This window comes from Artibeus jamaicensis, unplaced genomic scaffold, assembly GCF_021234435.1.
Source record: "Artibeus jamaicensis isolate MK-2021 breed Jamaican fruit bat unplaced genomic scaffold, CSHL_Jam_final contig_886, whole genome shotgun sequence".
NCBI classification, from domain to species: Eukaryota; Metazoa; Chordata; class Mammalia; order Chiroptera; family Phyllostomidae; genus Artibeus; species Artibeus jamaicensis.
The window spans coordinates 959,403-985,572 of NW_026522002.1; the positions used below are offsets into that span (position 1 = coordinate 959,403).

General features: G+C 37.4%; 1 protein-coding gene across 1 annotated transcript in view; it reads left to right on the forward strand.

Moving 5' to 3' along the window:
* SHQ1 (SHQ1, H/ACA ribonucleoprotein assembly factor) overlaps positions 1-26,170 on the forward strand; it is a 109,830-nt gene that overhangs the window by 70,690 nt on the left and 12,970 nt on the right. Inside the window, exon 10 of the mRNA XM_037150269.2 lies at positions 8,133-8,253. Within this exon, the coding sequence (XP_037006164.2) occupies positions 8,133-8,253 (121 nt within the window). The remainder of the gene's footprint in view (positions 1-8,132; positions 8,254-26,170) is intronic.

Consider the following 26,170-nt stretch of genomic DNA (forward strand, 5'->3'; position numbering starts at 1 on the left):
TTTGTTGAGCCTGGCCCCATGAAAGTGTAATTTGTTCCAGCAGGGTCCAGTACCTGCCAAGATCTCCATTTGGGGGTGCCATATGTAGAGTTCAGTGGCTGTGCTCTGATGTGGACTAAATTCTGCTACCAAGTGTCTTGGTTCCAGGGCCTTTTGGGAAGGATTTCAGGTGCAGGTCAATGTCAGGTGCTGCCTGTGCCTGTCTTGGCTACTTCTTTGGAGCTACAAAATGATCCACAGTTTGTGGCTGCCTCTGCTGGGTCTGGAGGTGTGTGAGAGGGTCCAAGCTTCCACCAGCACCTAGCCAGGGACAGGTTAGCAAAAGTCCCAGTGTACCCGAAGATGTGCCTCTGCCTGCCAGCTGCTTGTTTGAGTTAGTCACTGAAACAACCTTTGGTGATATATATGCAAGGTAGGTTTTCATTGAGCCACCTGGATAAGTGGTGTTCAAATAAATATTCAAACTTGGCACCTGTGCTTAGTCTGAGGCCACTCAGTAAAAGTCCAGCCTTGGCCAGCCCCGAACTGGGGACCTGTGGATTTTTGCAGTTGGCTGGGGTCTCAGTTGACCACGTATTTCTAAACTAACACAACTACTGTTTTGAAAAGTGACTTTAGGAGGAGGATAAAGTTCATGTCAAGACTGTACTTTCAAACCAGTAAATCTAGCAGGGATTGTTAGAGCAGAAAAGGCAAAAACAGCTTTGGGTAAATTCATCATTTGAACTTTTGATGGTGTAGTGATGTAAGAAAGTCGGCACACCTGCACTGTTTTCTTATCAGGGAATAGATATAATAAGGGAATGTATAAACAGATTGTATACTCCACTTTTGTCATTACCCAGTAACTTAAATCTGTAGATCACAAAGGTGTTTTAACTCGTATATATTCACAAAACAGTTGACCATGTGTTTTTAAACTTAGGTTCTGTGTACTCCAGACTGCATTAACAACCAGCCTGTATTGAATGGGTTCATATGATTTGCTAGATGTTGTTATAGACCACGGAAGAAAATTGAAGAGCTATGTTCTTTCTCACCAAGGAGTTTGCCACATGAAGTAATAAATACTGACACTTATGTCATAGTGGCTTACTTATTTTCAGATTGTGACTGTTGCTTCCTAGCTGTGATCTTAGCCAACTTCTTCGTATGCTTGAGCCTCAGTCTACTCATTTATGAAATAAGCAAGTAAGTATCTAACTTAGTAGGATTAAGTAATGTAGTATAGAAGATACTTGGTGCAGAGCAAGTGGGTAGCTACAAACTACCTTCATAGATTAGACACTAATGCTAGAAATATGAAAGCATCTAAACCAGTTTAGGGGAGAGTTGGAACCCCGTTTCTAGAGTAAATAATGTCCAATTTGAGACTAATGGTAAATAAAGGTTGGATTTGGAGGTTGTACATTCCAGGCAAAGGTAACAATTACAGAGTATACTTTTGTTTTGTGTTAATTTTTTTGTGGCTATACAGATAATATTTGTAATTTTAATAATAATAATTTAAAATTGTAAATTTGTGCTCAAAGTAGTAACTGTTATTTTCAAGTGTGTGTATTTCTTATTATAATTCAGAAATGTAGAACTTAAGTTGCACCTGAAGAATTTGAGGATAAAAATATTAAATGGACTGAGAAGCTTTCATAAAACTAAATTTAATATATGTTCATGTTGTTAAGGACTTGGCTCTATGCTAATTCCTAACTGGATCAGGTGTTGAAGCAAATGACTGCACTTTCATTCTTAATTTTGATTAATTTGACACAGTTCTCCTGTTACTCTCTTTTATGGTCCAATGAGCAATGAAAATTAATGTTAAAAATAATTTATAATGCCCTGATCAGGTGGCTCAGCTGGTTGGAATATCGTCTTGTACACCAAAGGGTTGCAGGTTAGATTCCTGGTTAGGGAACATACCTAGGCTGCAGGTTTGATCCCAAGTCGGGGCACGTATGGGAGGCAACCACAGCCAATGGATGTTTCTCAATCTCTCTCTCTCTCCCCCTCTCCCCCCACCTCACTCTCTTCCCTCTTCCTTTCTCTCTAAAATTAATAAAAATATCCTCTGGTGAGGATTAATACTAATAATTCATAAATTCTTCCTTCTGATAATGTGCTCTCATCTAGCCAGGTATCTACTAAATTACGCATTTTAAAATGATAGCAGTATTTTTGTTTGTTTGGTTGGTTGCTTTTATTCTGGGGTGATTTTACAAATAAAAGACCAAGCAGTGCTTTTCTCTAGGTATTTTGAGTAACCACCTGTTTTTATTTTACTCTTTTTGGCTTCCTTTCTTGTGTAGTTTAAAACTTTAAAGTGCAGAATTAGATACCCAGAAAACCATAGCCACATAGCAACTATAATGTACCAGTAGTTGAAAAGAAATCTAGCTTGTACTGTATAGAGTTAGCAATTTATATTATTTTTTTCTGTCCTGGCTCTTAGCCAATACAAACAGTTACTATTCTAATAATCTCCTAGAATTGGAAACCATGTTAGTGCCTCCAACTGTGATCTGGTCTGTTAATGAAAGATTATTGCCAAACCTAGTTTACTAATAGGAAGATTTCAAATAGCCACTTGATTCTAAATTTAGAACAGCTCAATCTTATCTCTGTTTCAAGATAGATTGACCCAAAAGGCCACATCTGTCCAGAATAGGTAAGTACAGTGTTCTTAGTTTACCTTCCCCTTAAAGGAAAGCTGGAGAATGAATAGCCAGAGAATGTATTAAATATTGTTTACTGCCCACCTGCTTGTTACCATTGTCCATACTTTCTTTATGTTGTTATTAGGTTTCCTTGTTTTTATTAGACAGCCATTTTTCCCTGAGGTAAAACATTCATGGCACTTGTCATTTATATACCAGAATACTAGTTTTAAGCTACTTCCACTAGTTTTAAACTCCCATTAAGAGATCTTGAACCCAGAATCCTTTCTGCCATGGACAGGGTTGGCTTAAGCAAGGACCCAGTCAATCCTAACTCTCTGGAGATTGCATTTCCTGGAGAAGCACCTAATTGCTGCAGTGAGAATAGTTACCGTGGCTAGTGCGTAAGGTACCTTCTTTTTCCTGCTTTGGACTAGGCAGTGAACTGGCTGAAAATGGTCACTTCCTTGCAGTATCTTTGAGTAGAAATAATTCTGTTGGATTTGGACCTGAGCAGTTTTTTATGCCTATGTGACATGTGATGAGCCCAGGACTGGATGCAACCACACAGGAGCCAGGTACTTTGAGCCCCCAGAGGCTCTAGCCACTGGCCATGTGACAGCCTGGAGGAGGGCCAGTTTTGTGCTTTGCTGATGTCTGTTAAATAGGTTGTTGACAATCTGAGAGAAAGAGAAGTCAGTACATAAGAGACTGAAAAAAAGCTCCATGCTTCTTGGGTCTCTAGGTTGCAGTGGTTAGTCATCTGTGGTAACCTTGGGGAAACGTACACATTGTTGGGGGGAGGACAGTTTCAGTGGACTTTTTTCTAGATTGTCATCTGCCAGTAGCCTAGTTATCTTTGACCTTATTTGTCTTATAGCACACTGTGAAAATTGTATAAGACTTAGAATGAAAACACAGCTTTTAAAGAGTATATAACATCTTTTTCAAGATTGTTTTCCATACAATTTAATAATTTTCTAATATTTGATATAAATATTTCTTCTTATATCTTCAAAAATTTTTTTAAATGTTCATGTATGAATACAGATTTTTAGCATTTTTTGTCAGTATTTCAGGGATTGGTTATGTAATCAGTATGTCTAACTTTGTTAAACAAATGTTTATTGTGAAGAATTTTGAAAATAGGGGAGACTGCAAATAAACGACTATAATTACACACATCAAACAACATGAGGCACACTTTAGGTACTCACATATTTGTTTAATGAATATAGAGAGAAACACTGTTAATATCACTTAGGTAATATGTGTGTATTAGCCTTTTTCATGTGTGTTTGTCTTTTTTTAAGAAAATACTTGTTCAAAACTGGCAAATGCAGTGTAACTTCTCTTTTAATAAATTTGCTTATGGCCCTTAGCAAGAAGGCAACCTCACTTTTAAGCACATCTGTTAAGTGAAGCTATAAATTGCATTAGGTAACAGTTGCTATGAATTCTCATTAAATATGTGGTATTAATTCCATACCTTTATTGATTAAAAAAAAATTCTGGAGCGGGTCTTTCATTCCCAAAGCCTGCCCTTAGGCCTTCTCACCTCAGGCCTGTCCAGTGCATTAGTCTCCTCCTTGTTGCAGTATAACTTTTACCAAACTCACCTGTTTACTGCCCTGTTTCCCTGCTGGAATCATCCGCTCCCATCAAATGATTTTTTTTTTCTGTTATCCCATGAGCCCACCACAATTTAATTCCCACATCTACTCTTGTTCTTGCTGACCTCCAAGCTGGCATACCTTCCCCCTTTTCTTCACTCATTGAATTATTTGCTGTGAGGTCTAGCTCCAATTCCAGCATTTTCTATTAACATGACAATATTAGTAAGCTATGTGATTGTGATTATTCTGGGGTGTCACTGTAGAGATGTGTCTTGCAGCCTTTCAGGATCAGGCCGGTTCACTTGGGATTTGGGCAAACAGAAGAAAATTCGTGGTGCCGTGGGAATGCTTGACACACCTTTATTTCAAGGGTGGGGAGATCCATACTGCTGCAAGCCATGTGTTGCACCAGCAGGGAGTCCCAACTCCCTTATATACTAAATGCACACAACGCTGGCAGGTTGCCAAGATATTGTATCACAGAGCATGACTCTGCACTTGTGGGCCAACTCAGGGTTATAGTAATATTGCTTATTGGGCCTGGTGAGGGAGCCTGACAGACTCCATTTCCCCTACACAAATTCCAAGTGAATAGTTTTTTTTGTTTGTTTTGAGAGGGTTTTGGGGTAAAGACCTATTGTTGACTTTTTAAAACTTTAAGTTGGTAGTTACCATAAAAATAAACTTCTTCTCCTATACCCCACTAGAGAGAGAGAGAGAGAGAGAGAGAGAGAGATTGATTGATTGATTGGTATTGGCATATGCTTGACCTGGTATTTTCTTCTCCATGGCAATTAAAACTTCAAAAAATTCTTGTAGTTTAGTTTGTTTTCCTTTGTTTTTTTTTCTATTTGGATAACATGGTTGATGTGGTTTCGTCATTTCTGTGAGTTTTGGTTATGCAGTAAGCCCTCATTTCATCAGTAGGTTCTGTAACTTTTAAGTGAAAGACATAAAAAAAAAAGTTTTACCATATAAACAAGATTAAATTGATATGAACAAGAGTTAAGTTCCTTCACGTTGTAATGAAATGAAGTTGAACAAAAGGAAGTTATTTGAGAACCATGCTGTATTTCCCCTTCCTGTCTCATACTCTGCCTTCAACATTACCTACTTTGTAATTAAAATTGGCCTGTGGTGCTGGGGCACAGGCATCCACACTTATCATTTGATAATAGTTATCCTGACCTTTACTTAATTAAATGTAGTTTTAGGCTTTCTAAGTACAATCATGCCACTAATAGTGGTGTTTCAAGGACAGGTGGAGATCCCATAAGATTATAATGGAACTGAAAAATTCCTGTCACCTAGTGATATCATACCCACGGTAATATTATAGCACAGTGCATTAATATCACAGTGCACCACACAGTTTGTGGTGATGCTGGTGTAGACAAACCTACCACACTGCCAGTTGTATAAAGGTATAGCTCATACAGTTACACATAGTACGTGCTGCTTGGTGATGATAATAAATGACTGTTACTAGTTTATGTATTTACTATACTGTTTGTTGTTATTTTAGAGCATACTATTTCTACTCTTTAAAGTTTGCTGTAAAATACTGCCATGTGAAACTGTCAGCAGACTCATATATTTTGTGCTCAAGGTTTCTCTGGATTGCATCATTTTCTCTTGTGCTTGGTCTAATCTTGGGTTTTCTGTCCAGTAACATGCTGTACAGGCTTGTAGTCTAGGAGAAATAGGTTATACCATGTTGCCTAGGTATATAGTTTGTTGTACCACCTAGGTTTGTTTAAGTGTACATTGTGATCTTCACACAACAACAAAATTGCCTAACTGCATTTTCCAGAATGTGTCCCTATTAAGCAGTGCATGGCTATTTATTTCTCTTAACCAACTGAACAATGAATGCCAGGAATGCCAATAAAAATTGGCATTCTTCCCAGCTGCACATGAGGAAGCCACATAGTTAATATTTTTTAAAAGGCATGCCTTCTGCTTTGAACCTACATTACTCTTGAATAATAAAAATGTGATACAGACTGAGTGGGCCAAGAACCTATGGGTAGCATAGTACAGTGCTAACCTCTGGGGCCAGGAAGCTTAGAATGTGGATCCTGGGTCCTCAACACAGTGGCACTGTGAATATCTTTTCCTGGGCTTCAGGTTCTGCTTCTGTGAAATGAGCGGGTGAGGTTATGGGGAGGATCAGCTGAGTTTCCTATTCACTTGTTCCCTTTGTTAGTAAAGAGCTCTGATGACTAGGAAGTCATCCCAGTCTTCCTGAAGATGAAGACTTTAGCTAGGCCTTGAAGGCAGGTAAGATTCCACTAGGTCAAGTGCAGAAGAAAAAACTAGGTGTGGGGAACAAGTTGTTAAAAAGACTTTGGGTAAGTCCATAGGGCCTTGTAAACATGTGCAGGGGGGGACTTGTGAAAGCAATGCATAAGAAATGTGTGTCAGGGGACCGAAAGGGGAAATGTCTGTAATATGAGGGATGAGTAGGAAAATTTTATAATCTAGGCATGAGATAATGAGATTATTAATGAGGATAGGTGGTCAGGGAGTGGTGGAGAAAGGGCAGCTATGTGGCTATGAGATGAAGGAAATTGAATGGGTTATAGTGGGCAATTACTGTCATTCATTCATTCATTCTTAAAATATTGAAATTGAAAGTCTGCTGCTGCAAAGTTCTGTTCTAGTTATTGGGAATTCACCACTAAATAAAACAGAAGTCCCTGCTCTTTTGAAGCTTACTTTGTAATGTTAATTGTGTTAAAATTTAGTGGCAGTACCCTGATGGGAATGGCTCAGTTGGTTGGGTGTTTCCAGCAAAGCAAAAGGATGCTGGTTTGATTCCAGGTCAGGACATATGCCTGGATTGTGGATTTGGTTCCTGGTCAGGGCACATGCAAGAGGCAACCAATGGATGTTTCTCTCCTTTTCTTTCTCCCTCCCTTCCCCTCTCTCTAAAACTAAATAAATAAAATCTTTAAAAAATTCAGTGGCAGCAATTTGGCATTTGAAATGTGATTTAGCTCATGATCCTTTGGTCTTATCTAAAAGCCAGGTGGGAAATGATGACAGCACATAGAGTGTCTTCATGAAATCAATATACTACTATGTGTTCATGTTTTAGGACCATAAAGATAAGAGTGAAATTGAAAGTTTTGTATTTTACAGTTCAAAGGAAGTGGTAGTACTATAAATTTAGTAATTTGCCTTATAGTAGTTAATACATTTCAGGAAATGCCATGAAGTTTTGAACACCTTGGATATTAGAGTAAACAGAACTATAGTACTTGATGGCTTTTTTCCAAGTGGTTTTGTTGCCTTATTTTTGAAGTAGTGCTATAATATTTTAGTTCTCAGTCTGGCTTTTCTTCAGTTCTCTAAAGTGAAAAATTTAAATTAGCACTAGAGAATTCCTTGACCCCCCCCCCAAAAAAAGTATATATATATACACACACACACACTGACATAAGAAATAAAGGAGTTTGAAAACCAATTTCTTATGGTATTTTGAAAGTTTGAATTAGAAGAACATTATCTAATGAAAGTTTTGATGCATGTAAATATTCATTTAGTTTGATTTGCTTCTTTTTGTTTATTGTACCTAGTTGTGTTTCATAATACCTTTTTTTTATAACCACAGTTAATTAGCTTCAACAATACAGTATAAGGCTTACTCATGATTCTTAGGGAAAAGATAATAAGCTTTGGACCTAATAGTACTGATATAATTTTATTCAGTGAAGAAATATTAAGAATATTCTAAAAAACCAAGTAAAAATCTAAACTGCTATAAATATATTATGTCTCAGTGTCTGAATTTCTCAGTTTAAAAAAGCAGGTATATTTTCTTAAGGATGATTTTATTTTCTTAAATTTCTTTCAGGTAAAAGTGCAGTTTTAAAGTGTCTATTGGATATTCACAAAATTTTTCAGGAGAGTGACCCAGCCTACATTCTAAATGACCTCTACATCTCAGACTACTGTGTGTGGATTCAGAAAGCCAAGTAAGTTTTGAGTTGCTTATTAATTTTAAATGTTCTCAGTTCTGGGATCCCTACTTACCCACGAGGAAGAAAATGAAATAACCTGGGGATAAGTTTTAATGAAAGAGAAGCTCCATATGGCTACCAGTCACTTGGAGAAGTAACTGGATCAACACGGGCTTGATGAATTTGCTTAGGGAGAAGGTACAGATGTTGAAAAGTTAATTTTACTAAAAAAAAAAAAAGCCATGGTACAGCCTGGAAAATAAATGTTAGAACAGGCAGTTATAAGTATGTAGTGCCATACTGTAGACTCTACAATACGTCTTACAGTACAGGGTGAATGTGCATGTGTGTGCATGGCACCTGTGTAAACATCTCAGGACACAAACTTAATCAGTTCTAATCACAGAGTTGTGTATTCATTGGCTAACCACTGGCTTACAGAATTCATTATTCCCAGTATTAAAAAACACAACCTTCAGAGCCTGGTAACATGATTTTTGGTGACATATCTGAGGGCCTAAACACTCACAAATGGGCTCCTTGCACTTGGTATGTAAATTTTTAAAAAGGGTTACCATTGCCTCACTCAAACAACTATATTAGGTTTAAAAATACAGTGCATTTTCATTTTGTGAAGGGGTTCTATAGACCTGATTCTTATCATGGCTGCCCAAAGTATCAATTTTAGTATGAAGAAACTATTAATTGAGAACACAAAAAGAGCTCTTGATTGGAATGAGTCTTAGGTGCTATGGCAAACTATGGCACAATATCGTTCATGACTTAGAAGAAAAATGATCATGCTTGTTTTACTATTACTGTGATTGGTCAATTAATACTTTAGTATGGCTTTATTAATGCCTGGTTCAAGAGAGTCATTATATAAAATTTATTTCTGATTTCTGTCCATAGGGAAGCAGTTGTATAACAGAGTGAAATAAAAAACCTTGAAGCTATACTTGTAAAGAAAATGCTTAGGGACTGCTCAAGATAACGCCTAATAATATTCAGCAGGTGGTGTCAGCATTTGTGTTGAAAATTTAGATTTTTTCCATATGGAAAATTACATCTCCAACCCCTGAAGTCATGATGGCACATCATCACTTTATTAAATCCTTCAGCTAATTGAGCTTATCAAGTACTCTGCTGCCATTTCCTGATGTTTTCATAATAGAAATTAAATTGAGATAATCTATTTATATGGGTTTAGATCTTTCTCTTTGAGGGTGAGGGTTTTATAAACATATAATGGACATTGAGATTTGCACCAGGGTTTCCTTTCTGTAAGTTTTATTTCTTATTAACAAGAGAGATTATATCTCATTAAGAAAGAAGGTTGCCCTCAGGTTGATATGGGAAATACTAGACTTTCTCTTAAACTTTTTTCCCCTTATATTTAAGTTGCAGGAAATTGAATGAATTTCTTCGGTTCTAATGATTGTTATATTTTTTTAAAGGGATAATATAGTGAGAAGTGAGTTAGGAAAGAGTTTAGCAGGAACTCTTCAGATTATTTTGGAAAAGTTTTTTCAGCTTTACCAATTTGAACATAACTTTCCTTTCTTTCAATAGGCTGTGTTGTTTTCACTTTGTTATGTTTTTGTCTATTTTCACTCTAGTCTAACCCAGCTGTTTTTTCTCCCCCTTAATATAGGATATTTGTTCATCTGACCAATGTTTGTTGGATTTCCTATCTTCATTCTCAGTTTTTTAAGCACAACATTATTGAGCTTTACAGTATCATTGTTGCTGTGAACTTCATGACTCTGAATTAATTATACTGCAGTGAATGTCTGTGATTTTCATAACTTATTCTTTCTCACCTTTCATCTTCTGGTTTATTTCTTTCCCATGTAGTTTATCAGTGAAAGCTTGTGCCTTCTTTTTATGTTTTAAGATAATTCTGTATTTTCCTTAGTCTCTATTTGTTTTTGATTGTAATAATAAAGACTGTAAAATTTTATTTGAAATACTACACAAGTGCTAAATTCTGACTAGCACAAAGAACAGCATTCCATTTTTATAGTCAGGATTTATTTTGGCAACACTTATTGGAATGTGGATAGCAGAGGCATTCTTATATTGCATTAATGAAGTTAGAGCAATAGTTATATAAGTTTTACTTTAGTACTACTAGGTCATTTTTCCTTATATTATCTGTGTATTTTTCAGATCTTCAAAACTGACACTTCTATATTTTTATTCTGAGTTACACACTTTGCAAATTATTTTTATGAAATGGAATGCTCCCTGCCATTATTCACTGTAAGCTTCATTGGAAGTCTGAAGTGGGGTGGCAACTGCAGCAAATGATTTGCTTGGGGTCATATGGCTTATTATAAGAGATAAGTCTGTGATGGCCTCAGGTTTTCCAGGTCTGGATTCAGTATTTTTCCCATTATGCCATCTAGACAACCAGTTGTCTTTACCCATGGTATATGGTGAAAAAAAGAAAAAAAGTCCTCCCTTCAGAGAGCTTTTCCTATAGGAAGAGGAATTAAAGATTCATTAATCTTCCTCCCGGATACTCCCATAGCACTTGGTGTAGAGGTCATTTGGGCACATCTCACACCTGCCTCGTATTGTAGGTGCATGTTTGTGCATATTTCTTTCCCCTTCTAAAATTGTAAATTCTGTGTGAATGAGCACCTGGGCCCATCACAGTAAATTTTAGTTGGATTGAATGATACCTAGGAGAGTTAACTGAGGGAGCATTTCTCATTGTTTAAAAAGCAAAATTATAGCATATTAAATAGTATGAATTGGCTCTAACTTATTTTTGAAATTTTTACCTTTATTCAATAGAAGATTTCTCTGATTTTTTTTTTGCTAGTGGTCTGCACTTACCAGAAGCAGTGATCGTTCTGACACTCTGAAAGTTTGCCAGTTTACATCCTTTTGTATAAACTGAGGTGGAAAATTATGAATTGTGAAATATATTCCATCTATATGTCTTATTGCCCATAAGACTTTAGCAAGTCACTTCATCACCTCAACTAATGCAGCCAATATTTGTATTCTAATATTCCTAGTTATTTTACAGTGCATTTTTAAGCTAGTGGAAATAATTACCTAAAATATTTTGTGACTTGTTTTATATTTATAATAGTATCCTATAAATTATTTTCTTTTCTCATAGCATAGTGTTTTTAAAAAATAGCTCATTTGTTCCTCATTATAAAAGGAGTATATACCTACTCAAGAAAATGTAATACTATATGATTTTAATGCATGGTATATTTTGAAATGACAGGGTATCAGGTAGGGTATTATTTTGGTTTTGCTACGTAGAAAAATTTTTTAAACAAAATTAAAATCTAAAATCCTGACTGTGTTCAGGACAAGTCTGAGCTTGTGAAGGTTTTTAAATCACGATTGTTTTTAATCTCATTCTAGTATAGTTTTTTTAAGGTAGGTAGCTGTGGGGAGGAATATGTTTGAAATGCTGAAACTTTTTACATTGAACTAATAAATAGTTTACTCTGCTTAATTCTCTTGGTACATTTATTTTTGCACTGGTTTTTAGCATACTTTTTCCCCACTAAATGAAATCTTACTTTGTGACTGTTTGGACACTAATATGGAAAGTCTGTAGAGGGAAACAGCTTTGTCACCAAAGAGTTTTATTATATCTGGTAAATCCAAGACCACAGCTTTCTCAAATGTAAGCCATTTCAGCCCTGAAATCTTAACATTTTAGAAAACCCTGGGACCTTATTACTGCTTCATAATGTTTTTGTTGCTTCCTCTACGTGCTTTGGGAGAGGATAGGGTTATGCTCCTGAGAATAGCATAGGTCTCTTCCTTTTGGCTCTCTCTTCTTCTTGGTTTATCTGCTAAAAGTTATGGGAGTAAGAATAACTCAGGCTCAGAGATAAAACTTCATCATTGACTATGAAAGTGGAATTACTTATTTCTTCAACCACTGATTATTGAGCACTGCAATATGCTAGGTACTGAGTGAGATAGGTTAAAGGGGCTACTATGGTGAACAAGAGGCATCTTGAAGTTGACTTTTAGGGGGAGTATAAATGTAAGGGGCGTATAATGCTGTGGCCAGACAGTACCTATAGTGGGGAAGTGTGAGTGCCATGGAAGCACCCAGGAGGCCACACACATACTCTTAGATTATAAGAAACAATTTCTGGAAGGAATAGCTGAAGCTGAGAGCCGAAAAGTCAGTAAGAATTGGTCAGATGCTGATGGGCAGTCAGAGGTGAAGAGTATTTCAGACAATAGGAACAGAAGAATATGCCCTTTTAAAGAGTTTTAATACTCAGGATGAATGGCTCATAGTATAGGAATGGGAGGAAAGAAATGAGGCCAGAGATTGCGTGTAGAGTGTTGACCACATAAAAAGATGTTTGAACTTTGTCCTCAGAGATTGTGAAGCAGCTATGGAGTATCTCTGTGAGTGACATAATAAGATACAGATTCTGGGAAAATCTATTAGGTCACATTTTGGGGAATGAATTGGAGCGGGGCATAGATGAGACTCAAGACTGAAAGGTTAGTTAGGAGACCTGGTGATCCAGACAAAAGGCAATTGTAACCTGAGGTAGGGTAGTTAGAGTAGGGAAGGAGACTAGTGGTCAGATTTGAGAAGCGGTTGAGACAGGATTTAGTCATTGGTTAGATATGGAGAGTGTAGGGTGGGGGGAGTAAGAAGAAGGAGGAGTCAAAGGTGAGATCCAGATTTTGACCTGGCCAGTTAACTGAGCTGTTGGAGGTAAATTTACTAAAATTAAATGATACTGGAGAGAGTTATTTGGAAGAGAAGTAAAACTAGAGTTCAGTTGTTGGGAGCTGTCCTGCCTGGCTTCAGGGACTGTTGCCTCATAATGGCTAGAGCTGAGTGGAAAGGCCTTGGGAAATGAGCCACTAAGGAGACAGAACATTTCCTCCGGGTGGGAGCGCAGCCCCTGCCTCCCTTACTGCCCTCTGCTTGGCCCCTGGGCAGATGGCCAGTTGGCTAATGATGGGTAAGATCCCTCAAAAGGGCAGGGGCAACTTAAGACAGGCACAGTCATGATGGGCCATCAGGGAAGTACTTAGGGATCTTCAGAGAAGGGGCAGAAAGATCCTTAACCCTTGGCTTTGTCATAGCCTGAGTCCTCAGTCTTTCTGTAAAAGTCTCCTAGTCTCTTGGCTGCTTTGCTGTCCCTGCCTGACTCAGCCTGGGAACTTTGCCAGAGGTAGCTGGGACCTTGTATTGGAACATAGGGCTCCTCCAGGGCGAATCTGGCCAGAGGAAGAATATATATTGTTTCCTTTGAGACTTGCTCTGCCCTGTTGCTATGAAACAGACACTTGAGCTAAAGCCAACCCTGACCAGAGACAATCCCTGTGTTTCTTCAACTATTATCTATAAATGATGTCAGTTTCTCATGACTGCAGGTTTTTGGACATTGGTTGATGAGCTTTACGTGCATATGATGTATCTTGTGTGAGCTGAACTCAATAAAAATGCAGGAAAGGAAATGTTCAGGGCCCTTCTCCTTTGAGAGATTGGTCACCTTTCCTGCCTAGGCAGATCATATCTTGGTAGATTTATTTTCACCCACAATGCCTGAGGGGGGCTCTGCAGGTGGAGCCCCTCCCCTACATTCAATCTTAGAAATGTTGATTTGAGGTCTTTAAGTAATATCCATAAAGAAATAGTTAGGAACATTTGGGTCACAGCTGGAAAAGATATATGGAGAAGAGTTTGAATAAAGAAGGCATATGAATTAATACCAAAACATAAAAAATGGTATCTGGTTTCATAGAACTGTTACACATCTGAATATAATAATAAGTGGGAGTATGGATGCATTCCAGGCTGAGGAAATAATTTCATGCCAAGGAGTAGACAAGTGAAACATGTAAGAACATGGTGAGCAGATGTCATGGTTGGTTGTAACTATGGTATATTAGAAGAATGAGAGTGAGGCTTTTTGCATTTGGATCACAGTTTCATGTCTCCTTGTAGTGTCCCTTTATTATTAAATATGAGTCTACAGTCAGCCTGGAGTCATAATGTTGGGTAATAGGGCCAGATGTGATATCCTTATTTCTTCATTCTGTGTGCTGGATACTACCTGTATTCTTGACTTAGAAACCAGTTGGTTACATAAGAGAAACCCACTCAGACTTTTGGATTCAATTTTTACTCACAAATGGAAGATGTTAGAAATAGGGGAGACTGAGTCTGGGGTATCAGAGACCTCTCCATATCATCTGCACATTTTTTGCTAAGTCTAAAACTATTCTAAAATACCAAGTATACTTTAAAAAAAAAGGAGGATAGAAATAAAACACACACACACACACACACACACACACACACACACACACACACACACAAAAACCCAAGCAAAAAGGCCAATGAAAAAAACTCCATCTTCCATTTTATAGTAAAAATTGAGACATTATCAGGAGGCTTCATACTTGAGTCCCAGATACTGGGGGTACGGCTGGGCCCCATAAGCTCAAGTCATGAAGCGTGGCAGTCACTTACTCTGGTGACATGTGGTCTCTTATGTTGCTTCTTTCTGCAGGTTACTGCCTGTTTTGTTCCTTGAGGCAAATGGAAAATGGTATTTCACAACCCTCAATTTACATATCCCTAGTTTCAGGAGAGATGGGCTTGACTCCTGTTTGTATTTCTAAGGAAGAGAGAAAGTGGTAGGTTTAGCATGGGTCAGTGTCTTTGCCTGGCCTAGTTGCATTGGTCATAGTGAGCTTCATATTGGGGGTTCCCTCAAAGTGGTATACACATTGCCCCAGGGCCCATTCTGTCACTAGTGAGTGGCATTTCTCAGAAAAGGGTTCATGTGGGACATGCAGACACCTTATGAGGTATAATTCAGTGACACTTTTCTGAGCCATAGCTGAGGGGAGAGTATTGATACTAACCACTGCCCGTGAATTGGTGTTCATAATTAAAATATAGTACTGAAGGTAATTTCTGGGGTCTTAATAAACTCAGCATAAAGTGATAATGAGACACTTTAGGTGGTTTTACCTTTGTATGGAAAGTTACTTCTCTGACAAATGGTAAAATGTGGTTTTACATTAGCTGCTAATGATTAGTGTATAGAAATTCCAAGAAGCAATTATGCATAATTTTAAGCATGTTAAACCTCCTTTGAATTGAAATCATTCTTGGTAAGGTGCTTTTTCTAACATGCTAGTTATACTCTTTATTCTTAATTTGATGCACAAATTCATTCTGGATGGGAGGGGGGTTTTATCGCCATAAAAAAAAAGGGGTTAGTACTTTCCAGTATTCACTCACTGGATCCCTCAGTAGCTTCATGTAGACAAGGTTTTACTTCATGGCTGTGCATTAGACTTCCTCAAAAAATATGCCAGTAAGTCTTAGGGTTACAAATGTTTCTACATATTTCAGATGAAAATAAGAATTTGAAGATATGAATGCTTCCTGTAACTATGCATATTGAGAAAATAGCAAAAGAATTATATATCTCATTGTTAAGTTTTTGTGGAGTTTTTTTCATTGGCCTTTTTGCTTGGGTTTTTGTGTGTGTGTGTGTGTGTGTGTGTGTGTTTTATTTCTATCCTCCTTTTTTTTTAAAGTATACTTGGTATTTTAGAATAGTTTTAGACTTAGCAAAAAATGTGCAGATGATATGGAGAGGTCTCTGATACCCCAGACTCAGTCTCCCCTATTTCTAACATCTTCCATTTGTGAGTATATTTGTCACGATGCATGAACCATTATCGACACATTATTAACTGAAGTCCGTAACTTATTTAGGTGTTCCTAGTTTTTTACCTAAGGTTCTCTTCCTAATCCAGGATCCATGTTTTGTTTTGTTTTTACTAAAAACTGGAACTCAAATGTCCAGTTTCTTACACATTTGAATTATCCAGGAGCTGAAATGCTATTGGAAGGTAGTGGAATATTATTGGGATATTAAGATACCTGAGAAGCTTAATACGTACATGCTAATCATCATGAACTCAAGCCTTGAAAAAAATGAGTTTGACATATTTGAAAATTTAGAAATTTGGAGATGTAATGAATTATTTTTACTTCCATATGTATTTTGGGCAACATGATTATAATATAGTAATAAAAGTTAGAGGTTTAGAAAAATAAGCAGGCAAGGATTTATATTTTCATATTCATTTTTTGAGGTATGGGAGGTTAGAGGAGAAAGTGTAATAGGAGCTGTTGTGTTAAAAAAAAAAAATTAAGAGATAAATGGATAGGCAGCTCCCAAACTGCAAAGTGCCTGCATGTATCAGAACACAGAGGCTTGTGTGGGTCAGGCCCACGTTAGAGCTGTAGCTGGGTGGTTTTGTTCCTATCTTTGTTTATTTTGGTCCCAGATACCTGGCTTCAGACTTCTTAAATCCTTGGTTTTGGCTTGCTGGAACTGCGGTTTTTACAATGTATAATTAGCTACTGTGTGAGCAAATTGGTGTTTTCCTTTCCTTCCTCCACTTTATATATTTTTGCATTTCCAAGGTCTTTGGAGGATTCTCTGTAGGAGTCCCACTGGATCAAGTGAGTTCTGGTGTGGATTGATTTAGTCAGGTGTTATGAAGCAGTATTCTCTACTTAGCATAAAATTTTGCCTTCTCATTCAGAGGAGGCTTATATTGATCAATGTGGTACATGTGTGGTTATCATACTTAGAAAGTTCTCTATTTGAGGAGAGCTTTGTCTTAATCATCCTTTGAATAGAGTAGCAGGAAAGCTTTTTTAAAAAAACTGACAGCTTTAAGTACAATTTTCTTTTTCTTCTGCCTATTAACACAGTCCTTGTTATAACAGTCCAGAAAGGAGTTGTTACCTTAATGTAAGGAGTGTGAGGTCTCTAAAGAAGTAGAGGACTGATTACATTCCCAATATGCTGTGAAGGTGATGAGATTGATTTTGACCGAGTTGTCCTGTTGCCTGCCCTGACTATCCTCATAAATAGGAGCTGGAAAACGGTAAATAGAGCTATGGAGCATATTGTGCCTGGGATGGAGGAGGATGTTGGGAAAGGGCCTTCTTGAGGTACAATTGCAGATTAGTCCTTTATTAGTTAAATATGTTACAAACATGTTCTCCTAGTTTGCAGTTGATCTTGCAGTCTTCTGTAGTATCTTCAGAAACAGGAGTTTTTAATTTGAATGTTGTGGAATGTATTAATATGTTCCTTTATGGGTGTGCTTTTTATTTCTTATTTAAGAAAGATTTTTGATTCGAATGTCATAAAGATAATCTCATACTGTATCTCCTAAAACTTTTTCTTTTGTGTTAAGCATCTAAATTCTTTAGTCCACCTGGAACTGATTTTTGTGTATTTTATGAAGCAGGGGAACCAGCTTTACTTTTTCCCATAGGTATAATATTATCCTAGCTGCATTTATTAAATAGTCCATCCTTTCCTCATGAGTCTTGCTGTGCTCACTGTGTCATATATCAAGTTTACATATATGCATGGAACTGTTTCTGGGTTGTCTGTTCAGTTCCATTGATTTACGTGTCTACTGTGTAGCAATACCATACTTTCTTAATTACTGTAGCTTTTTATCTTAGAATCAACCTGTCAAGTTCCATGACAGATGTTCTGATTAGAATTACTTTGAATCTATTAATCAATTTGGGGAGACTAAAATATTTAGGTTCTTTCCATTAACAAGGTATGACTCTATTTAAGTTTTCTTTAATGTCTTCCAATAAAAATGTATAATATTTTACATAAAAAGTTTCTACATCTTTTCTTAGATTTATTGCTTTGTATTTTGTGTTACTATTATAAATAGTATTTTCTTAAAAAACTATTTTCAAACTGCATGTTTAAGGTACATAAAAATATAATTCATTTTTCTATTGATTTTTTTTATTCGAGCTACCTCTAAAACTCTATTATGGATTCATGTGTAGATTTTCTCCAGTTTTCTAAAAAGCAGTCACAGTGCAAATAATAAAAGTTTGGTATTTTTCTTTTTTAACACTTATTTCTATTTCCTTTTTCTTTATTTTATTGTACTGGCTAGACCTTCTGATACAAAGGTGAATAGATATGGTGGTAATGTACTTCTGTATATTCTGTACTTCTTATTCTTTATAATTAGAAAATACTTTCAAAAGGTAACCATTAAATATGATGTTTCCTATAGTCTTTTGTAGATGGTCTTTATCAAATTAAGAAAGCTTTTCATTATCTTGGTTTACAGAAGAGTTTTAATACCAAATGGTCTTGAATTTATTTTTTTCAACTTTTTTTTATTGTTCCTTAAGTACAGTTGTCTCCATATTCCCCCCTACCACTCTCCCACACCCAGCCATTGCCACCTCCCACCCCTGATTCCACACCCCTTGGTTTTGTCCGTGTGTCCATTATAGATGTTCCTGAAAACCCTTTCCCTGTTTTTTTCCATTATATCCCCCCACCCCACTTTGGTTACTGTCAAATTGTTCTCAATTTCACTGTCTCTGATTATATTTTGCTTGCTTGTTTGTTTTGTTAATTAGGTTCCACATAAAGGTGAGATCATATGGTATTTGTCTCTCACTACCTGGCTTATTTCACTTAGCATAATGCTCTGCAGTTCCATCCATGCTGTTGCAAAGAGTAGGAGTTCCTTCTTTCTTTCTGCTGTATAGAATTCCATTGTGTAAATGTACCATAGCTTTTAAAAAAATTGTTCAAGTACAGTTTTCTGTCTTTTACTCCGATCCCAGCCCACCCCCACAGTCCTCCCCACCTCCCTCCCATTTCCAACCCCCCTTAGTTTTTGTCTATGTATCCTTTATACTTGTTCCTGTAAACCCTTCCCTTTTTCCCCTGAAATTTTCTCCCCTCTCCCCTATGGTCACTGTCACACTGTTCTCTATTTCAGTGTCTTTGGTTATATTTTGCTTGTTTGTTTTGTTGTTTAGGTTCATATTAAAGGTGAGATCATATCATGGTATTTATCTTTCACTGCCTGCCTTATTTCACTTAGCATAATGCTTTCCAGTTCCATCCATGCTATTGCAAATGGTGGGAACTCCTTTCTTTCTTCTGCATAAAATTCCATTGTGTAAATATACCATAGTTTTTTGATCCATTCATTTACCGATGGGCACCTAGGTTGCTTCCAACACTTGGGTATTGTAAATTGTGCTGCTGTGGGGTCAACTTTGCCAGCAAGTACCCCCCCGTCCACCACAGATGAAAATGAAACTATCAAGACATGATCTGCTTGGGGAGGAGGGGTAGCCAATCTCTCACAGGAGAAGGGCCATGAACCTCTTCTTCAACAACTTTTATTAGGTGGTAATACACAGGAATACAGGTAAAGCTCATCAGTCAATGTCAGGCAGTAAGGATCAAACAGTAGATAACATTTCAAAGAAATCTGAGGGCTTAGTTTGAGTCAGTGTCTGTCAGGGAAGGGGGTTGCAAAAACTTTGGGAGACAGACTCATTTCCTGCTCGGACCCTTATCATATGAATGAAACCACTCTTAGCAAAGCAGGCTACATAGGACTTTAGGAACTCTTTCTTATGCCTGATCACCCTGGAATCCCAGTAAGAGGCTATAGCGCCTCTCCCATTGTATGTTTTTAGGCTTAAGTGGATTAGAGCCAGGAAGCGCTTCTCCCAGATGGAAATGGGGACTCAGGGTATGTCAGAATAGCCAGGGGGCGAGGGTCCATCATTCCCTTTTTGCTGCAGTCCCCTGAGTCCTTCCTTGATGGCCTCCCAAGTGATCATGTCTGGCTTAGGTTGCCCCCCTTTGAGGGATTGTACCTATCATAGACTAACCGACCAAGTGTTGGGGGCAAGGGATGAAGCAGAAGCAGCGCTGCTGCCAGAGACAAGCTTTGTCTCCTTAGTGGCTCGCATTCTGGAGGTCGCTCACTGAGCCTTAGCCATAGGGGGCAGTTACAATTCCTGAAACCAGGCAGAGTGGTTCCCAACGTGGTCTATAAACATTGGGATGCATAGGTTCTTTTGGATTGGTGTTTCAGCTTTTGATTCATTCATTTACTGATGAACACTTAGGTTCCTTCCAGCACTTGGCTGTTGTAAATTGTGCTGCTATAAACATTTGGGTGTATAGGTTCTTTTGGATTGGTGTTTCAGGGTTCTTAGGATATAATCCCAGAAGTGGGATTCCCGGGTCAAAAGGTTCCATTTTTAGTTTCCTGAGTAAATTCCATACTGTTTTCTATAGTGGTTGTACCAGTCTGCAGTCTCACCACACAATGAACTAGGGTTCCCTTTCTCCGCAACCTCTCCAACATTTGTTGTTTGTTGCTTTGTTTATGATGGCCATTCTCAATGGTGTAAAGTGGTATCTCATTGTGGTTTAAATTTGCATCTCTTTGATAGCTAGTGATAGTGAGCATCTTTTCATATGTCTCTGGACCCTCTGTACGTCCTTTTGGAGAAGTGTCTGTTAAGGTCTTTTGCCCATTGTTTACTTTGGTTGTTTGTCTTCCTGCAGTGGAATTGTGTGAGTTCTTTATATGTTTTGGAGATCAAACCCTTGTCCAAGGTATCATTGGCAAATATGTTTTCCCATATGGTTGGTTCTCTTTCCATATTAATGCTGTTTTCTTTAGCCACACAGAGCTTTTTATTTTGATGAGATCCCATTTATATATTCTTTCCTTTATGTTCCTTGCTGGAGGGGACATATCAGTGAAAATATTGTTGTGTGGAATATCTGAGATTTTCCTGCCTTTGTTCACCTCAGAGACTTTTATGGTACCATGACTTATATTTATCTCTTTTATCCACCTTGAGTTTATTTTTCTGTATGGTTAAGTTGGTAATTGAGTTTCATTTTTTTTGCGTGTAGCTATTTCATTTTTTTTTGTGCATGCCCAGATATCCCAACATCATTTGTGGAAGAGGCTGTTTTTACTTTATTTTATGCATCTGTTTCCTTTGTTGAATATTAATTGACCATAGAGACTTGGGTTTATTTCTGGGCTCTCTGTTTTGTTCCATTGGTGTGTACGTCTTTTCTTATATGAGCAACAGGCTTTTTTTTTTATTATAGTGTCCCTGTAATATAGTTTGATCTCAGGTATTATGTTCCCTCCTGCTTTGTTTTTCTTTCTCAAAATTGCTGCTTTTATTCAGAGTCATTCATAATTCCATATAAATTTTTGAAATGTTTGTTCTATAACTGTGAAGTATGTCATTGGTACTTTAATATGGATTGTGTTGAATGTATAAATTGCTTTGGACAGTTTGATGATGTTAATACTTCCAGTCTGTGAACATGGTACATGCTTCCATTTGTTTGCATCTTCCTTAATTTCTTTCTTCAGTTTTGTAGTTTTCTGAGTACAAGTTTTACTTCCTTGGTTAGGTTTATGCCTGGGTACTTTATTTTTCTTGTTGCTATAGCAAATGGGAATTTTTTTTCTGATCTCTGTTTCTGATATTTTATTGTTGGTGTACAAAAATGTCTTTGATCTCTGGGTATTTACTTTATTATATCTCACTATTTTGCCAAGTTCATTTAGTAGTTTAAGGAGGTTTTTTGCGGAGTCTATAGGATTTTCTATGTATACTATCATGTCATGTGCAAAAATGACAGCTTTGCTCCCTCCTTTCCAATATGGATGCCTTTTATTTTTCTTGTCTGATTGCTGTGGCTAGGACTTCCAATACTATGTTGAATACAAGTGGTAAAAGCAGACATACTTGCCTTGTTCCTGATCTTAGTGGGAAAACTTAGTTTTTGCCCATTGAGTATGATGTTGGCTCTAGGTCTCTCATATATGGCCTTTATTATGTTGAGGAATGCTCCCTCTATTCCCACTTTGCTGAATGTTTTTATCTTAAGTGGGTGTTGTACCTTATCAAATACTTTTTCCATATCTATTGATATGATCATGTAATTTTGTCTTTTTTTATGTGATGTATTACATGTATTGATTTGTGAATATTGTACTGTCGTTGCATTCCTGGGATGAATCCCACTTGGTCATGGTGCATAATCTTTTTAATATATTGCTGGATGCAGTCTGCCAATATTTTATTGAGGATTTAGCATCTGTGTTCATCAGTGGTAGTGGCCTGTAGCTTTCTTTGTTATGTATTTATTTGGTTTTGGAATTAGTTGATGGTGGCTTCATGAAAAGAATTTCGGAATCTTTCATCTTTATGGTTTTTTTGGAATAGTCTAAGAAGGATAGGAGTTACCTCCTTCTGAAATGTTTTTAGAATTCTCCTGTGAAACCATCTGGTGTGGGGCTTTGTGTGCCAGTAGTTTCTTGATTATTGCTTTGATTTCGTCAGCTGTTATGGGTTTGTTCAGGCTTTCTGCTTCTTTTTCATTCAGTTTTGGATGATTATATTTTTCTAGAAATTTGTCCATTTCACTTAGGTTTTTAAATTTCTCGGCACATAGTTCTTCATAGTAATTTGTTACGATTGTTTGTATATCTCTGTATCAGTTGTAGTCTCTTCTTTCATTTCTGATTGTGTTTATTGGGGTCCTCTCTCTTTTTCTTGAGGGATCTGCTTAAAGACTTGTTGATTTTGTTTATCTTTTCAAAGAACTAGCTACTGTATTTATTGATTCTTACAATTGTTCCTTTAGTCTCTGTGTCATTTAATACTGTTCTGATCTTGGTTATTTCCTTCCTTCTACTTGATCGGGGCTGTCTTTGTAGTTGTTCCTCGAGTTAGGTTGTTTATTTGAAATGTTCTATCTTTTTTAGTAGGACTGTATCACTATAAACTTTTCTCTCAGGACTGCCTTCACTGTGTCCTGTTAAGTTTTGGGTTATTGTGAGTTAATTTTCACATTGTTTCATAGCGGGGTATTCAATGACCATGAATTTGAGTGCTTTTGAGTTTTCTTCTTTGGATGGGTTTCTAGTTTCAGTCCTTTGTGGTTGGTGAAAATGGTTGGTGTGATTTCAGTGTTCTTGAATTTGTTGAGGCTTGTTTTGTGTCCTGTCATGTGGTGTATCTTTGAAAATGTTCCATGTGCATTTGAAAAGAATGTGTATTTTTGCTTCTTTGGGATGATAGGTTCTATGTATATATCAGTTAAGTCCATTTCATGTAGGGCATTTGTCAATGCTGTAATATCTTTGTTGATATTTTTTTGGAAGATCTGTCCTTTTTAATAGCGGGGTGTTAAAATCCCCTACTATAATTGTGTTGCTGTCAATATCTTTTTGAAGCCCTCCATATTTTCCTTATATATTTTTTGGTGCTGCTATTTTGGGTGCATATATGTTTGTAATGTTTATGTCCTCTTGATGGATTTTTTCGTTGAGTACTGTGAAGTGTCCTTTTGGATCTTTTTTGTGTCTCTTGTTTAGAAGTTTGTTTTGTCTAATGTGAGTTTTGCTACCCCGCTCTTTTTTTCCTGTCGATTTGCTTTGAATATTTTTTCCAACCCTTTGAGTCTGTGTATATCTTTGTTTCTGAGGTGGGTCTCTTGTAGGCAGCATATGTGTGGCTTTTGATTTCTTAATCAATTCAGCTATTCTGTGTCTTTTGATTGGAGCATTTAACCCATTTACGTTTAACATTATTATTGGTAGGTAGTGATTCATTGCCATTTTACTTCCTTCATACCTATGTTCTTGTCTCTGTCACTGTTTTTCTGCCTTTTGTTAAAGCATTCCTCTAGCATATCTGGCAGTGCTGATTTGGTGGAGGTGTATTCTTTGGACCTTCCTTTGTCTAGGCAAGTCCTGATTTCACCTTCCATTTTAATTGAGAGCCTTGATGGACAGAGTAGGCTTGGTTGCAAGCCTTTGTTTTTCATTACTTGTTATTTCTTGTGATTCTCTTCTGACTTGTAGCATTTCTATTGAGAAGTCACCTGCCAGCCGTATTAGGGTTCCCTTGTATGTTACTTCCTGTTTCTCCCTTATTACCTTCAAGATTCTTCTTTGTCTCTGAATTTTGCTATTTTTAATAATGATGTGTCTTGCTGTAGGCCTCTGTGTGTTCCTTTTGACTGGGCCCTCTGTTCTTCCTGGATTTGTTTTGAGTTTTTCTCATCAAATTAGGAAAGTTTTCTGTCATTACTTTTTCAAACATGTTTTCTCTCCCTTGTTCTTCTTCTTTTTCTGGTATCCTTACTCTATGGATATTACTGTGTTTCATGTTGTCCTGCAGTTTCCTTAACCCTTCTTTATTATTTCTGAGTTTTTTTCCTTTTTCTTGAGTTTTTCTTCTTTCAGAGTTTTTTTCTCCCTTGTCCTTCAGCTCGCTGATTAATTTTTCTGCTTTATCTCACCTGCTTTTGATTTCCTCCACTGTGTTCTTCAATTCAGGAATTATAGTCTTCATTTCCTGTTGGCCCTTGATGATAGTTTTTATTTCCTTTTTCATGTTATACTTTGAAGTGAGTTCATTGTTGTTTCCCTGTATTTTTTTTTTTTTTTTTTTTGGTAATTCTCAGTGATCTCATTGAGCTTCCTTATAACCATTGCTTTGAAGTCGATATCTGATAGTTCACTTTCCTCTGCTTCATTTAGCATTTTTTCTGGGGCTTCCTTCTTTCCTTTTGTTTGTTTTGTCTTTCCATTATTTCTGGGGTCTTCCTGTTTGCTTCTGCTTATTAAATTGATCTGTTCTGACTCCCTGAGTTTGTGGTGTGTAGTTCTATTGTATACCTGTGAGAATCAGTGGTATAATCTACTTGATCTCTTGAATTTACTGCCCTTGTGATGTTGTTTGTATTGGTTCTCTGGATGCATTTGGGTTTTGATTGTTTTGGATCATCCTTTGGTGGGTTCTTCCCTCAATCTGGTTCACTGAAGGTCACTCTGCCCTCACATCTTGTGTGCTGTTGTGTAGGTGCTGCCTGAAGAAAATCTCAAAGCCCAGGGAGCAAACCCACATCCACAAAAATATTTGTCCCCTTCCCTGCAATCTCAGTATCAACAGCAAATTAACCAGTATTAATAAGGGTGTAAAGAGATTAAGACTATTATAAGAAAGGAGAGAAACTATAGTATAAATTCTGGTGAATTTAATATGCACAACCTTATGAGCAAGAAGTGAATGTTAAAAAGGTATATAGGAAAGAAAATATTACTATTTTTGGATAAGACCACAATGGATTTTGTGTTGGTAGCTTTCGGTATTTACCATGGTTTTTTTTTTTTTTTTCTGGATCTACCTCTGGTGGTGTCTGATACCATCTGACCTTAGGCAGCCTTCTCTGAAACTTCCAAAGATCTGATGTGTATAACTGTCTTTTTCAGTTGTTAGTTAGTCACTTTGCACTCATCAGTCAGGGTTATGCCCCCTGGGGTGGGGCAGAATTCCTCCCGGGCTTGGGGCTATTGTTTTCCCTCAGGCTGCTGCTTCTTTGAAGGGAGTGGTCTGAGCACGTCGGCAGCAGCTGTTTGAGAGATGACTGAGCACTGGGATCCCCCTGGCTATTCTCTCTGCTCTCTCCCTAAAGCTTTTGTCCCCAGTCTGTCCTCAGGTGTCTCCAGCCCCCACTGCTCCTGCCTTTGCCAGAACCCCTGGTAAGTGATAGCTAATGAAAATTTGTGTGTTGGCCCTTTAAGCAACTCTTTGTATCTCCAGTGGTCCATCTCCAGCAGAGAGCAACTCTGCCGCTGTTGTTATCTGTGTACTTTTTAGGCTATGGTGTTCTAGGCTGGAGATCCCAGCTTTGGGTTTCGACCCCATTCTTCTCAGGGTGATCTAACCCGCTGCTTAATTATTCCTCCAGCATTGCCAACTGTGGGTGCACAGCCAGCCCTTTCAGTTCTCCACCACACTCCTTACCAGACAGGTTGTGCCAAGCTGGTTCTTCTGTCTCTCTGAGTTTGTAAGGCTTCTCTCTCTCACTATTGTTCAATTGTTTGTTCTGGGTAATTTCTCCACAGTTTAGTTGTAATTCCAGATTGGTCCTGGGAGATTTGTGTGGCTTCCACTCACTCCTCCTCCGTCTTGTTCCCTCTCTATTTTTCTATTTGCCTTCCTCTCCTC